At 40.7% G+C, this 15,317-nt stretch overlaps 1 protein-coding gene across 1 annotated transcript in view; it reads right to left on the minus strand.

Annotated features, from left to right (window-relative positions):
- NDUFB6 (NADH:ubiquinone oxidoreductase subunit B6) overlaps positions 1-15,317 on the minus strand; it is a 141,616-nt gene that overhangs the window by 106,127 nt on the left and 20,172 nt on the right. Inside the window, exons 2-3 of the mRNA XM_069239727.1 lie at positions 10,884-10,976; positions 786-830 (exon numbers count right to left, since the gene is read on the minus strand). Coding sequence (XP_069095828.1) covers positions 786-830; positions 10,884-10,976 — 138 coding nt within the window. The remainder of the gene's footprint in view (positions 1-785; positions 831-10,883; positions 10,977-15,317) is intronic.

Genomic DNA, 15,317 nt, shown 5'->3' on the forward strand with positions numbered 1-15,317 from the left:
AACTATCTTCATTGTCTCATGACAAATCGCATGCATCATAATGCCAGGACTGCCATTTTGGCTATGTTTACTTTACTGTTCCAATATGGTGGAATGCCACTTCAGAACAATAAAATAAAAAATAAAAATAAGTGTGCATGATTGCAAATACAGAAGCACAGGGCCCAACAGCAAGTTTCAGCTGCTGGGCACTAGTATATAAAATAATTAAGATAATTGGCAAAGCCAAAAAGTGAGCAATCAGCTGTTAAAGGTGTTGCTTGTTGACAGAAGTATATATTAGCAAGAGCTAAAAAAGGGATTTCATCTTGTATAACACTGAGAAAGAAAACCGAGTTAAAAAGCAAGAAAGGGGAGAGTGAGGTGGGAGTATATTAAGATAGAGAGGAGTCGAGAAGTAAAAAAAAGTAATCTTAGAGGAGGCATTCTTTTATACGCAAATAGGACGAAACCGGTCTGAAGTTTTTTGGGAATAGTGTATCACATGTTTGGAGCAACACCAGAGAAAGAGCATATGGTTTAACAGGAAAAAAAGGTAACATTTTAGTTGCCTAGGTCAGTGGTTCCCAACCTTTTGACTTCTGTGGACCTCCACTTTATTATTACTGGAACGAGGGGACCCCCACTGAGTCATTACTAAAAGCTGTGGGCCTAATCTGTTATTATTATTTGATTTTCTAAGCAGTCGCGGACCCCCTAAGGAGGCTTCACGGATCACAAGGGATCCCTGTTCCACAGTTTGGGAAACACTGGCCTAGGTTTTTTTTTTTTTTTTTTAAACTTACTGGGAATAGTCTGGGCTTCAGGCTGACAATGCCATACGGTTTAGCCTAAAAGTAAAAGAAATATATATTAATATATCTGTATACAAAACAATAGTAAAACAATACCATTCACACATCAGCAAAACTATCACAAATCTGTGGTAATGTGCAAAATAAACAAGCAAGAAAAGCAAGTCTGCTTTGGTGCAACAAAATGAGCTGGGGAACATTCAAATAATAATCATTCCTTGTGATCATAACAACCGAGTGGAAGTTTGAGCATATGCATTTTTCTTTTAAGAGAACAAACTTGTTAATATTTTCGCACTATATTCTGGGTCCTCACATTGTGCTGATCACAACTATTTTCCACTTCATCTCAATATCGTCAAACAATGCAAGGTCAGAGCCATGACCTATGAAGGTGTACAATTTCTGGGTGCAGCAGAATGGGTCCCCATGGATAATGCTAGTGTAACAATTGTACAACCTGCCCATTATGGCGTCCTTATCTTCATATCCAACATGAATGTAAGACCCCAGTGGATTCTACCAGCAAAGACATACACAAAGTGAGCAGTGAAACGCAAACCTATCTTAAAATATTGTTAGCTAAAGCCGTCAACTACCTCAGATATTGCTTTACATTCAACCAACCATGAATGTTCAGAAGATGAAGTACACCATTCGAAAATGGTTTAAATTACTCATTAAATTCTTGAAAAACAAACCTGCCTCTCAAATATAATCCTAGAGTAGGGCTGTCCAAAATAGATCCTGCAGGGTTAAATCTATGTCCCATGCTCAGGATATCCACTAAAGTAAACTTTGCAAAGGAGACAGAATTACAGTAAGCTTGCTCCTTCTATGTCAGGACCAGAGGCGAGGATTATGCTGTTCTTTCTTCTTATTACCAGCAGTCATTTTGTCATTATGTAAACAAGACAACATAACAAAGCAAACAAAAAAAACACAATTTAATTTCCCATGAAACCATGGTAAAAGAGAACAATCAGTCCGTAGAATCTGCATCTATGAACGCCCTTCAAGACCCTTTGCGGACGCTCCTGCCTCCTAGTTCTTCCCCACTCAAGCTGCCTTGAGCTAAGTACTTCAGACCTCTGCTCTTTTTGTGTGATGTTTTACAGTTTTTATTGGTAATTGTCTTATATGTGTACAAGCATTTATTGTGCACGACCGGCCACATCCTGCACGGGACTGTATTTGAGTAGTGCTCGGACAGGAAAGAAAGAAGGGGAGGAAAAGAGAGAGAAAGAGAATATATATATTATCTACTTACGTACCTGTGGGTGCACCTTCTTGTACCCAAGAATTTGGGAGACTGGGATGGGTCTGAGAAGGAGGTGAAATGCCCCTCTGAAGTACTGGGGAGTGGAGTAGCAGGGGACTCAGTGGGAAGGGGTTGGGAGTCCATTAAAGCCTTTTTGAGGCGTCCAGATTGACACTATGGTCATCTGCGTTTTGCTCTTAGTCTACGCTGGTGGCACAGTAGGCTGCCTGGAGGTATGGGGATCAAAGGTCCAGTGGAGCCTTCCCTTGTTGAGGGTTTGTTGGCATTGCACTGCCATCTGAAAACGTTTTTTTCTCCAAAGGCGCCAATGCTTGGGATACTGCTTTCAGGATGGAGACATCTGTGATATGTCAAAAGTGACCTTAATTGTGATGTATGTAATTTCCTCCTCCTCCATATAATCAGATGCATAGTCCTGCATTTTGAGAGGACAATATAAGCTGGGGAGGCCCAGAAGCTGTACAAGAAGGTGCACCCACAGGTACGTAAGCGGATAATATATATATTCATTCTCTCTCTCTTTCTCTCTCCCATGGTCCAATCCGCCACCTGATCTTCAAGGAAAATCCAATCAGGTGGCGGATTGGAATTCATGGCATTGGCAGGACGTAAGTCTCTAGATACTGGATCCACTGGTGTTCCAGAAGCTGCAGTCCAGGTGGGGCCCCTTCACGATGGACCTTTTGCCTCCCAGCTGGACCATCAACTAGACAGGTACTGCATTTGGAGACCAGATCCCAATGCAGTTGTGACAAAGAGATAGGATATGCGTTTTTACCATTGGCCATGATCATAAGATTATCCAGAAATACGTAATACACTGTTCCAACCAAAAAAGAACGAAAACAAATGGCGGGGGTCCTAAATTTTAGGAGCAAGAAACCTCACACATCCATAGGATGTCATGCTTCATCATCGGTACTGCTCCTCGTCAGACCGGCGCTGCAATGTCTGACGGGCACCACCCCTAATGGGGGGGCTCTTTGCCGGAGATCTTTTTCAATGATGGTGCCGTGACCCCAGAAGTGAATGAGTGAAAAAGGAGATCGAAAAAAATCGTGGTTAAAATTGGCTCACAAGACTGCCACTGGGTCGATAGTTTTATTGGACCAGATGGACAGCCAGGGCCAAGATTAAAAGATATATATAGTCAAAAGAGTGAACCAGAGGTAATGCTCAATCACTCTGTATAGGATAGTGAAGGGGGGAATTGGGGATTTTCCAAAACCTACCCTATCATGGGTCAACATGTTTCGCATCCTGGTGGTCCATACGGATCCAGTGATGCTTCATCAGGACCTAGATGACTACGTGAATCTCCAATTTATATGAGCCACATATGTTTCCTAATTCGAGTGTACAGTTTAACAAAGGCCAGAGATTATCTGGGAGAAATAACCGTCACTTACATAAACATGGAACCACTAATTCCTAATTGTCGCCCGTCCTACATTAGAGAACGAGCATCCTAGGAACACATAGACCTATAATCCAGCGTAATTAACGTTTGGTAAATACGTTGCTGGTGGGCGGAGAACCTACCCAGGTCCGTGGTCCCTGCATAAGATTATCCACCCAAGTTCGGTGACAGTAAGCAGAACTGGTGGTAATCAACCCGATCTGGAGGTCTCAAGTCTGGTTTCAAGTTCTGATGGAATTTTCTTGGGATCTGGTTCTGGAGGGATCACTGTCTCATGGCATGGAGGATTACAGGGAATGCTGCAAAGTTCCAGGTATTTCATGGGAAGCTGCTTCACTGCTCACCAAAGCATGGGCAGATAGCACGACCAAGAGATGCCGCTCGGGCTGGTCTCGATGGTTGGGTTGTTGTCATCAATTAAAGTTGGACCCCGTGGGGGCGGAAATTGTCCACATCTTGAATTTATTTGCCTCTTTAGCTTCAGAGATTTATGGCATATAGATCCATCAACACCTTAAGCTCTGCAATTTTGGCAGTCCTCTCCCAGGTGGGCCGTCATCCGTTGGGGGAAACATCCTTTGGTATGTAAGCTCCTTTGGGGGATTCAGACTTTCTCTTCCCCAGAACCCAGATAGTCTACTTTATGAGATGTCCATAAGGTCTTGCGCTTATTTAAATCCAGGCCTTCCATTCGTCATGAAAACTGCGAAATTGGCTAACTTACTGTGCATGGTACCTTGTCGCAGAGTTTTGGGAATTCGAGTCCTAGATGTAACAGGTAGAGGATTTACTTGGGAGGGAGTTACCTTTCATACCTCCAAGAGAACAAAATGTAATTAAAAAGTTGCTTTATACCCTATGTTTACACATTTTTCAAAATTGTGTGTAGAAAGAGCAATAAAAGCTTATGAAGCTATGATGGAAGATCTCTGTCCCCCAGGAGAACGACAGTTACTCGGTGCTCTCACTAAACCTCAAAGCAGTATCCTCCCCTAACACTGGCAGGGGGGTCAGATGGGCCATGCAGGAAGCTGGCATCAACACTAAACAGTTTGGGGCTCATTCTGTGAGAGGAGCCATGACCTTGAAGGCCTTTACATTGGGAGCTCGACAAGAAGACATTCTTAATGCAGCGGACTGTTCCTCGGACTCTGCGTTTAAGAGGTTTTAGTTTAAGCCAGTCCAGAACATTGCATTGCTGGTGGTGGGGTAGCTTTGAACTAGCCTAATCCTCGCCTCTCGTCCCAACATAGAATGAAAAAAAAATCTAGTTATTGCAACAGAAAGTTTCAATTCTATTAAGGACACAGAGGCGAGGATTAGCCCACCCTTACATACTAAAAGTCTTTCTACCCGCCTAACGTAAAGTTGTGTTATGGAGTGATGTGTCAAAAAAGGAATGATATCCTTGTTGCACGTAAGTACTTGATCTTCTCTGTTTGGATGTGTATGGCTTAACTACGACTGTGACAATGTTGATCTGTTCTAATAATGGAACCGTGTGACTCTTGTTTTCACTGTACTGCATTCTATTTGGGAATTGAGACTCAGGTGGTTGTTGTTTTTCCTTAGGAACAGATTTCACCAGGCAAGACTGATGACAAAATGATCACCTGTGGTTGCAGGAAGAAAGACGAGGCAGGAGCGTCCGCAGAGGATCTTGAAGGGCGTTCATGGATGTAGACTGGACGGACTGATTGTTCTGTTTTCCCAGGGTTTCGTGGAAAATGAAGTATGTTATGTTGCTTGTTTACATGACAAAACAGCTGCTAGTAATAAAAAGATGAAGTAACAACAGCCTACTCCTCACCTCTGTGTCCCAAATAGAATTGAAACTTTCTGGTTAGATAGATAGGAAAATTTTCATTCAGTGGCTAACAGCAATGAAGGCATTGTCGGACCCATGTTGTGGACCGCTTGGGACCAGAGGCTACCTCCCTGCTGCTTCCAGGCGTGAACATACCAACTGATGGATAATGGTAGCAACAACCTGAAGATGCATTCTTCATGAATAACAGTGCATGCATAAGACAGTAGTGTCTTCCGCTCACACAACATGCTATTCTGATGGGAAGGTCTCTGGGAAGACTGGGCATGTGTCCAAGACACTATTTCAAAAGCCACATCTTCAGTTTCAGCACAGGTGGCGTCCAAGCTGCTTCCATTGCTGGTAGCTCAGCTTGCCTCTGGCAACTCCCCGGGCCTCAAGCGCCGGAACCTCAACACTGGTTTTCAGCAAATCTCAAATCGGAACTGGTCAGGCATCCTGCTGCCTCAGTGCCTGAAACGTCTGCCATGTCCACATGTTTTCCACGATCTACCCCATAATCGGATTTCATCATATCTAGCAGTTAATTAAATTCCTTCATTGCTGCCTATGCCCATGAAACTCAGTTTTCCACCTGTGCTTTGAAACCCAGAGAGAGCATATAATCATCAGGGACTAAGCATGCCAGAGGATATTTGTTCAACCCAACACACATCCACAATTAATCTACATGAAGCTCAGTTACAGTGTCCGTGATTATCTCTAAAATCTGTGATTCATCATCCAGCCCTCCATGACAGCCACTGCACACACTTGGGTGTTTCCAAAATGCATTGTAAGTGCCAAACTACTGAGCTTCGCCCTCACAGCCACCTTTCATTGAAAGCCCACATTACCAGTAAAACACAACCAGGCACTATCATACATTGATCAGGTAAATAAATAGATGGCAAGTACAAAAATGTTAAGCTTCTCTCTTTAACAGGGAAAACTAAAGAAAAACCTCAGAATCCTCTCGCTCCAATGAAGGCTGTCCTAAAACCACCAGCTTGACTCAATGACAAGGCAAGCTCAATATCCCAATCATAAGAATACTTCATTGGCTACCTCTACATTGGTACACCTTATTCAAATCTTGCTGTGTCACATTCGAAGAGTCAGTAACCACACCCCATTATAACTGTCTGGAACACTCTGATGTCCAGATAATCCCCAATACTTAGTCCACCATAATCCAACCAAAGGCAGTGATGTTAAAAAAAAAAAAAAACATTAAAAATAAAGTAACACACACATTTCTTCAACAAGTCCCTTTAACTCAATGCCTCCTTGCTCCACGCAGTGACTTTTCATAATGATCACTCAGCCAAAAACAATGACTCCACCAATCATAAAAGTGATGGATGCCCACACACTCAATTTGTATTTTACTTTACTGTACTGTTTGTGAAATGAGTCCCTTATCCACCACAGCTCATTGACCATGTACAGCACTCTGTTGCCTTTTGGCTAGGCTTGTGATATAGAAATACCGTAGAAATACATGTGCCACAAGGAGAGCTTTTTCAAGTAATTCTTAGGTATTTTAATTATGGAAATTTGGCTTTAGTATTTGAACTGGGGAGTGTGCTGTGAAACACCGATATTAGGTTATACAACTTTGGAATGGCTTCATACAATGAAAACAAGAGTTTCTGCCACATATTTGATAGGGACTCGTCCAAGTAATCACTATTTATTCTCATAGCACTGCTCTGCGCCTCAGAGTAGTTAGTATGCTTCACAAATATGTAACTGGGGCATCCTGCAAGTCAGCTCTGTGGCAAATAGCACAATATCACATTTCACCCAGTTAAAAAAGAGTCTGAAACATCAGGCAAAGTCTCTTCAAATGGATAACACGAGAACTGTAGCGTGGGAAATGTAACAGTGTAATGACATTATGACACATGCCTTATTTTATGCTTTGTATTACACTCATATTATCATGCTTTTCAAATGCTGCAGTGCTATACAATGGTCACTGTATGCCTTTGCAGTCCTCTGACTTATGCTCGTCATGTGCAACCAGGCACCCACACTGAACACCATCTCAATATTCTGTGCTGCACGGACTACCCTCAACCAGTAGTCCTCCTGGCAGATCGACTAACCTCTATACAGTACCATTATTCTGAGCAAAAACGTAAATTAATCAGCATAAACTGATTTTTTGCCTGCTTTCATTAGCCTAACAGCTAAAGTATTTGCCAATATCTACTCATTAATGTTTTTGATTCAGAGCCGTCTGACATTTGATTACATACACATTGTTTTTCACTTCCATTTGAAGTACTGTGATGTGGAGCTTTCTGAGCAACTTTGCCCTGAATATATTTTATTCATTTGCTGACAGCTTAGAGCCTCTGTGCACTTTGCTCTACATGCTTTTTATTAGGCTTCGTACTGTTATTTTTCAAATAGCCAGTTCTACGGTGTTGTTTTTTTATTCATATCACACTGTTTTGCCTACTTCAGCACTGGTGTTCTCCATAACATATTTACTCTGTGCTTCAGTCAAGGATACAGTCTGGTACATTGCCGATAGACGTGGTAAGAGTTTAGACTTGGCATTCCTGCGTAGGGACATTTTGTGATCACGATGACATGTTAGTTATAAAATCACTTCCTTGTCCCAATACACGCAAGAGGGAGATTCCGACCAGGGAACCACAACTAGACGCTGACTGCCTCGTTGCAGATGCTGAACCAAGGTTACAGGTCTTTCCTCAGGTATGAGGGCTGATGTCTCCACAGTGATTCTAATAGGCAAGCTAGAAGCTTAACATGCTGTGCTCTAAATAGAACAAGCAGAGGGAGAGTAGAAACTGTTAGACAATATGATAGCTTTGTTCTTATGTTTTACTCTCCTGGTAACTATTTCAATCCTACTGTGTTGTATCGTTCTGGTTATTGCGGCTCACGCCTTAATATCTAAAATACAGTCGTTTTATTAAAACATAATATAAAACTTATACTGTCTTTGTCATTTGTATATGAGATCATACTGGAAATAAGAGAGTTGGTTTGGATCTGAGTAACCACGACTTCCCTGAGAAGTTCCAAAGATGTCATGCGCTCGGCTGCCAAATCATTCCTTCCACATGGGAGAAATGAGGCACTGCTAGTTAGCCGGAGCAAAAACCGGATTTAGGGTGACAGAGTTCTTTACACGTGGGTCAGACTCAGTCCCCCACACCGTTATAGATCCTGCTACCCAGAAATCCAATAGTCTCATTTAGAATAATGAGAGCCCACGCGACACTAGACACCTCTTATACATGCAAAAACTGTATCTTGCAGTTAGCAATGTAATCACGGTTATGTTTCTACCTCCAAACATTTGCTTGTCCATTTGTCTAGTCAAATTCTGTCTTTCCAGCCTGTTTAAACAATACTGCAAAACTTTAATGACTCTTGTCAGCTGCCATACAATATTTTTTAGAGAAGCTCTCAAGGCCCCTCCATTCTGCACTTAACTAGAGACTAGGGTCAAATCCGTTTTAGGTGTGGACTGTGCTGATCGGCTCACTTTTATCACAGCCCTAATGTGCTGCAAACAAAGCTTAGCACAAAAACAATTTCCTCACAGTTATGGACCATAAAAGAGTGAAACATGTTGTCATCCTCAAATGTCTTACCATACTGCATTGCCACAATTCTCTTACTACAAAGGTACCTCATATGCGTGGCTAGGTATATATCTCTCTACATACATACACACACACACACACATACAAGAAAGAGAGAAAGGTCAAAACTCTGACCATGTGAAGTTCACTTGTCAAGGGTAGAGTTTTACCTAACATTTATATTACTTTACCATTTTTGGAGAAAACAAAAATCATTATAGGAGCATCTAGTTGAAAGGGACACAACACTTTAGTGCTTAGGTTTGTTTGTACATAGGTTTGTTTTTTTCCTCCTTTTGTATTATACAGAATATTCATGAAGTCACAAGTTGAAGTTTTATGCACAGACTTTGGTCATAGAAATCTAAAAAAAGAACCAAAACACAAAAAAAAACTGATGTACATGCATAAAACAATACTGCTTGACAATGATGATGACAATTAAGAGTCCAAATGCAATAAGTAGATAAAACAGATAATTCCTTCCTTGAATCACAGTTAGAAATACCCCCAAAAAATATACTCAGCCAAAACTATTTTGTTAAAGTAGTCAATGGGTAACAATAGTACAAAAAATGGAGATGTTAGATCAGGTGTCTCTAACGAACAGGGTCACATTTTCCTTTTAAAGTTAAGGGAAGGATATGTTTATTTTACATCATTATCTGGAGGCTGCAGCTAGCAGTGCCTGATAATGAACAGTGTTCAGTCAGATTTATGACCCAGGCTGGGGACCAGAAATGAAGATCTAAAGCACTGAGGTACTTAACTCTTAAATAAACATCCTTGTCAACTCAATATTGGAGCGTGAGAACAAAATGTTTCTGAATGCTTTTAATTAGGAGAAAATTACAATGAAAAAGTTACCTGAATGATTAAGTTAACCCTTACTATAAATTTTCTCGCATTTCAAAGCAACACATCTGTAAATAGCAGGCCTACTGCTCCCTGTGGTACATAGTGCCATATTTAGAACTGAAAACAGTATTATTTTTAAATGGGAGAAATTTAAAGTGAAGAAAAATATTTCTGTGGCACATCAAGTCTCAATATGTTTTCCCCCTTTCAATTAAGCCAGTTACGTCTTAATGTTTTATGGAGTATGTATCTTCACTTTAAGTTCCGCCCATTTAAAAAAATAGCTGTATTTTTCTGCTATAAGTATGACACTGTTTAGATGATACTGGGAGCAAGATGCCTACTGTTTGTAAATGTGACATATGGAAATGGGAGAAAATGTAAATGATGAGTTTTATTGAATCCATATAACAAAGTTAACTCTTCAGTTTAATTCTGTCCCCTTTCAAAGTGTTGCCTTTATACACAGCAGGCATCTTTCTCCCAGTGGCTGGTAAACACTGTGCCATATTTATAACTGAAAAATACAGCCATTATTTCAAGTTGGAGAAATTTAAAGTGCAGAAAAATGTTCCATATTAGGAATATTTTTGCTGAATATTTTTCTGCCCTTTAAATTTCTCCCATTTAAAGAAATTATTGTGTGTTTGTCTTATTCATATAATGGTGCCACAGATGGTGAAAAGTATGCCCTGCGCCACAAGTACATGCAACACAGGTCCTCAGCCATCCGTACACATATATCCCATTTATGTACACACATGTTCATATACCCCCCACCCCCACAGGCCACGCTCTCACTGACACACATGGCACCCCTGTGATAATGGCCCTAATCAAAATATTTTGTTCAAATCATAGCATCTAGCTCTGTGGACATTAGGCATAAAGTCAATGAAGCTGGACGTGGGGGTGTAAGGTAACAATTCACCAGATGCTTAGCCTTCAGTAGTGCACAATGATTTTCACTGATCAGCAGTAGCTCTTATTACAGAAAAGTTTGCAGACCCTGGTTTTAATGTGAGTGATAATAAATCCAGATGTACTTATATTCCAAATACAACCTCAAAAATATCAGTAACTCACTTACCATTATATGGTACTTCACATAGTAGTGAACAACCCAGGCAGGTATAAGCAATCGAGTTAAAGTAAACACGCCAGCATTGTATGCCTTGAACATCTGAAATAAACATATACACAAGCATATATATTATTCCACAATCTAATTAACCACAAAAACTGCATTTAAATCGTAACACAGAACTTCTGGCACCTTCACAGTTAGTAAAGTTTTTTTGTTATGCTGTCTTATTTACATGCCAAAATGACTGCTGGTAATAAAAAGATGAATAAAGAACAACCTAATAAAGTATCTCTTGAAGAAATGAAAAAAAAAGAAAAAAAAAGAAAAAAAAAAAAGAGGAGGCGAGGCCCAGGGACAATGAAATATTTTACCCTGGGTGTGAGCTACCTTTCAACCTGCCTTTAAGTTGTTTATTAGGTCAAAGCCAATCAGACAACAGCATGGTTGTCTGATTGCTAAAGACGTCTTGGGGACATTCTGAAAGGTGACTTAAGAATGCATTCTATCCTTTTCGTACTATTGGCTTTGTAATTGACATTTGCGTGCTTTCCATTTGCTGGCTATATTTGTTTTAGGCTGTCCAGCACATATTTGTCTCTTCCCATGGAGCATAGTATGTTTACTATAGTCTTCCACAAGTGCTCGCTTTCTGTAAACAGGCTTTTAAAATTTGCCCTCCTCTTGTCACATATGCTGTGTATTTAAAGACAGAGGTCAAATGTCAGGCTCTGTCTTCCAAAGGAGCTTGGTGTTGACTTTTCTTTCCTGAACTTAACGTGAGAGGATTTATGAGATGAACTGGGGGTGTGAAAGGAAAGTTTTTTTTCTAGCACAAAACAAAATTTAAATGCCTGTAAATTAACTGTGTAAATATTTTAGAATATATCAATTAAAAAAAATCACAAACAAAGCACATTTTGTGTAATCCTGAAGTGTGCTGGAAACCTATTTTAATATGGTCAAAACAAATCAATACACTAGGTGATGCCATTTTCACACATTATTGTTTGTGTGCTGTATAGTTTCAGATTTAAAACTGTCTGTGCAAATGTTATTGTCATTTCAACTGAAATTGGGTTGCCTGTGATGGCAGTGCACTACACACCCTGCATACTCCAATCCACACCTCTCTACTCCACTGACTCCATTCCAACAACCTCCATTCTGCAACACTCTCTGCCACACGCACACGCACTGGCAAAGCCAATAGGTCACGCCTATGCAAGAGCTACTGATTTTGCCAATGTGTTTTAGCCATGTTGTACACTAGCATGGCTAAAGGTTAGTGGCACAAAGAAGAGTAGCATGGAGTGCTGTAGAGTTGAATGGCGATGAGTGGAGCAGTGTTGTTGAGTGGAGTGGCAGAGTGTGTTGTGTATTGGGATGGCATAGTGTGGAGTCGCACAGAGTGGCATTCACTGGAGTGGACTTGTATAGAGTGCATTGGCATAGAGTGCTGCAGAGTATGGTGACGTAGAGTGCAGTGGCATTGAGTTCAGCGGTGTACAATGCAGTGGAGTGGCGCAGAGTGGAATGGCACTCAGAGTGGCACAGATTAAATTTCAGTGGCGCAGAGATGATTGGTGCAGAGTGAAGTGGCGCAGAGTTGAGTGGCGCAGAGTGAAGTGACGTAGAATTGAGTGGTGCAGAGTGCAGTGGCACGGAGTGGTGTAGAGTGAAGTGGTGCAGAGTACAGTTGAGTGGCAGAGTGCAGTAGCAGAAAGTAGAGTAGTGCAGAGTCCAGCGGAGTAGAGTGGAGCAGTACAAAGTGGCATAGTGTGCAGTGGCATAGAATGAAATGGTACAGAGTGCAGGGGCACAGAGAGGAGTAGAGTGCAGAGGCGTGGAGTGGTACAGAGTGGAGTATAGTGCAGTGGCATAGAGTAGATTGTTTCAGAGCACGGTGAAGTGGCATAGAGTTCAGAAGTGCAGGGTAGAGTGGCATAGAGGGTAACGGTGTAGAGTACAGTGGTGGAGAATGCAGTGGTGCAGAGTACATTAGAGTGGTGTACAGTGGATTGGTGTAAAGTGCAGGGGCACAGAGTGGAGTGTTACAGAATAAACTGCATTGGCGTTAGGTGTACTGGCATAGAGGACAATGGCATAAAGTGCAGTGGCACAGTAGTGCAGAGTAGGGATGTGAAGCATAGAATAGAGTAGTACAAAGTAGAGTAGAGTAAAGTAGTACAGGGTAGAGTAGAGAGGCACAGAATGCTGTCCAGTGGTGCACAGTGGAGTGGTGTAGAGTGGAGTATTCATAGTTTGGTAGCACACTGCCATTACAAACAACACATTTTCAAATGAAATAAACATTACATTTGCATAGACATACAGTTTTACTCATAAAAGTATACAGTGCTCAGATGAAAATATGTGGAAATTGTATCACCTAGTTTAATAATTTGCTTTGACCATGTTAGAAGTATTTCTTTCCAGCACGCTTCAGAAATAACAAAAAGGAGCTTCATTTGTGCGTTCATATTTCCGATATATTCTGAAATACTTTCACAGTTCATTTAAATGCTGTAGTGTGCTAGAAAAAAAATCTTTCAGCCCTCCAAATAAATCCTGTCACTGTGAAGTCAGAGAAGGAAAAGTAAACAAGTGCCCTTGGAAGACAGCACCTGGTATTTGACCTTCGTCCTTGAATGCACAGCAAATGTGATGAGGTAAGAAAAGGATTTACAGCCCTGTTTACAGAAAGGGAGAACTCTGAAGAATTCTGTGAATAAGGTTTTGTCAAAAAAAAAAAATGGACCGAACTCAAGCTGGCCAGCCTAAAACAAATAAAGCCAGCCAATGGAAAGCAAGAAAACGTGAGTTACAAACTACAAAGCCAATGGCAAGCAACAGGAAAAATGCATTTATAGGTCACCTTTCTGAATGTTCCCAAGATGTCTTTAGCAAACCAGATAGCTCTGCTGTATTGTAGGCTGCGACCTAAAAATTTCACTGTAACATATAGAAAGGTAAGAAGGCAGTGAAAGAAGAATATTTCCCCATCAGTCTGGACTTTAATCCCAGGAGACAGGCTGCACTACAGACAAGAGACATGTATGGGTCTTTGTCAGCCATTAAACTATCCTAACAGCTATAGTACAAGATTTTTTAAGATAAGGTAGTTTGGCTTTTCTTTTAGGGCTAGAGTTTTTCCATGGATTTAGGGATAGTACGTTCATGGACGTAAAACATTTTTTTATCTTTAATCTTTGGTTGGAAGGTGGCCTTTAAATTTGGCAAAACAGAGCAAACAGATTCCTTGCTGAAAACAAACCATACAGACAGCTGTTGTGTGTCCACTATGACCTTCTTCCACAATGCTTTGTGTATCATGCATAGAAGCTTTCATTGTATCCTGAATACTACCAGGTGCTATTGAAGCACTTCAGCTATATTTTATGCTATGCTGTTCCTTACTTATCCAACTTTACTGATATATTTGTAAACACTTTCACCATTTTGGATTCTCTTAATCCAAGGTTTTTGCTAATGCGCTAATTCTACAAGTCCTTTTTTTGTAGTTCATAAAGTGCCTTTCTAGACATTTATTCATTTTTCTATTACTATTCTTTTCTGCCATCCCAGTTGCATTTTTCTTTGGAACATAATATGTTTTACAAGTGGAAATTCTTATTTCTTGCCTCTTGCTGTCCAGGAATATTTCTTTTTATTTCTGTGGTTAGTCATAGAACCTTTTTGGGAGCTGCTGAGGAGTTGTTTTTATATGTATAATTTTGAGTTTGGGGATTTTTGAGCACAGAATTTTCACGAAATACACATAATCTGGTGCCTTTATCATGCAGTACCAGATATGATTTAAACATCTTGTGATGTTAGTTTGATTCCAGAGTTAGCTTCCGCTGCAGAGATGATCAAACAGTCACCTGCATAAAACTAGAATTGCAGCTGGTGTTGTCCAAATATGGGAGCCAGTGTGCTCAGGTATATGTTAACAAGGAACGGGTCTATGAATGAAAATAACTTCAAAAGCACACTCCATGAGCTTATTTGCCCAATGGACTTTCTGGGCAGTATTAAGATTAGTGCACTCCAGTTGTGGAAGAACACCAGCCTAAGTCTATGACAGTTTCTCTTTTGTGGAGTTATCTAATATATCACTGGCTTCAGATAGGTCAAGGGGACTCAAGACTGCAAGATAGCCATGAGATGCTATCAGATTTCAGTTACTAAGATTTTTGGTCTGATTCATAAGTCTGAATCCTGACTAGCAGCTATAAATTAGTTGGTGTTGTACTTTTTCAAGCACTTATGCTGCTTTCATGTCAAGAAATTAGTTATGATAGGAGAGATTTAACTATCGTCCTGTTAATTGGCTAGGATACTCATAGCTAGCAAGTTAGTTTTTTTTCCATGAGTGGGGTGTCTGCAGCCTTTTTCATATTCACCAATGTCTTACCTAAGGCTGCCCTGCTAATG

This window comes from Pleurodeles waltl, chromosome 1_2, assembly GCF_031143425.1.
Source record: "Pleurodeles waltl isolate 20211129_DDA chromosome 1_2, aPleWal1.hap1.20221129, whole genome shotgun sequence".
Lineage (NCBI taxonomy): Eukaryota > Metazoa > Chordata > Amphibia > Caudata > Salamandridae > Pleurodeles > Pleurodeles waltl.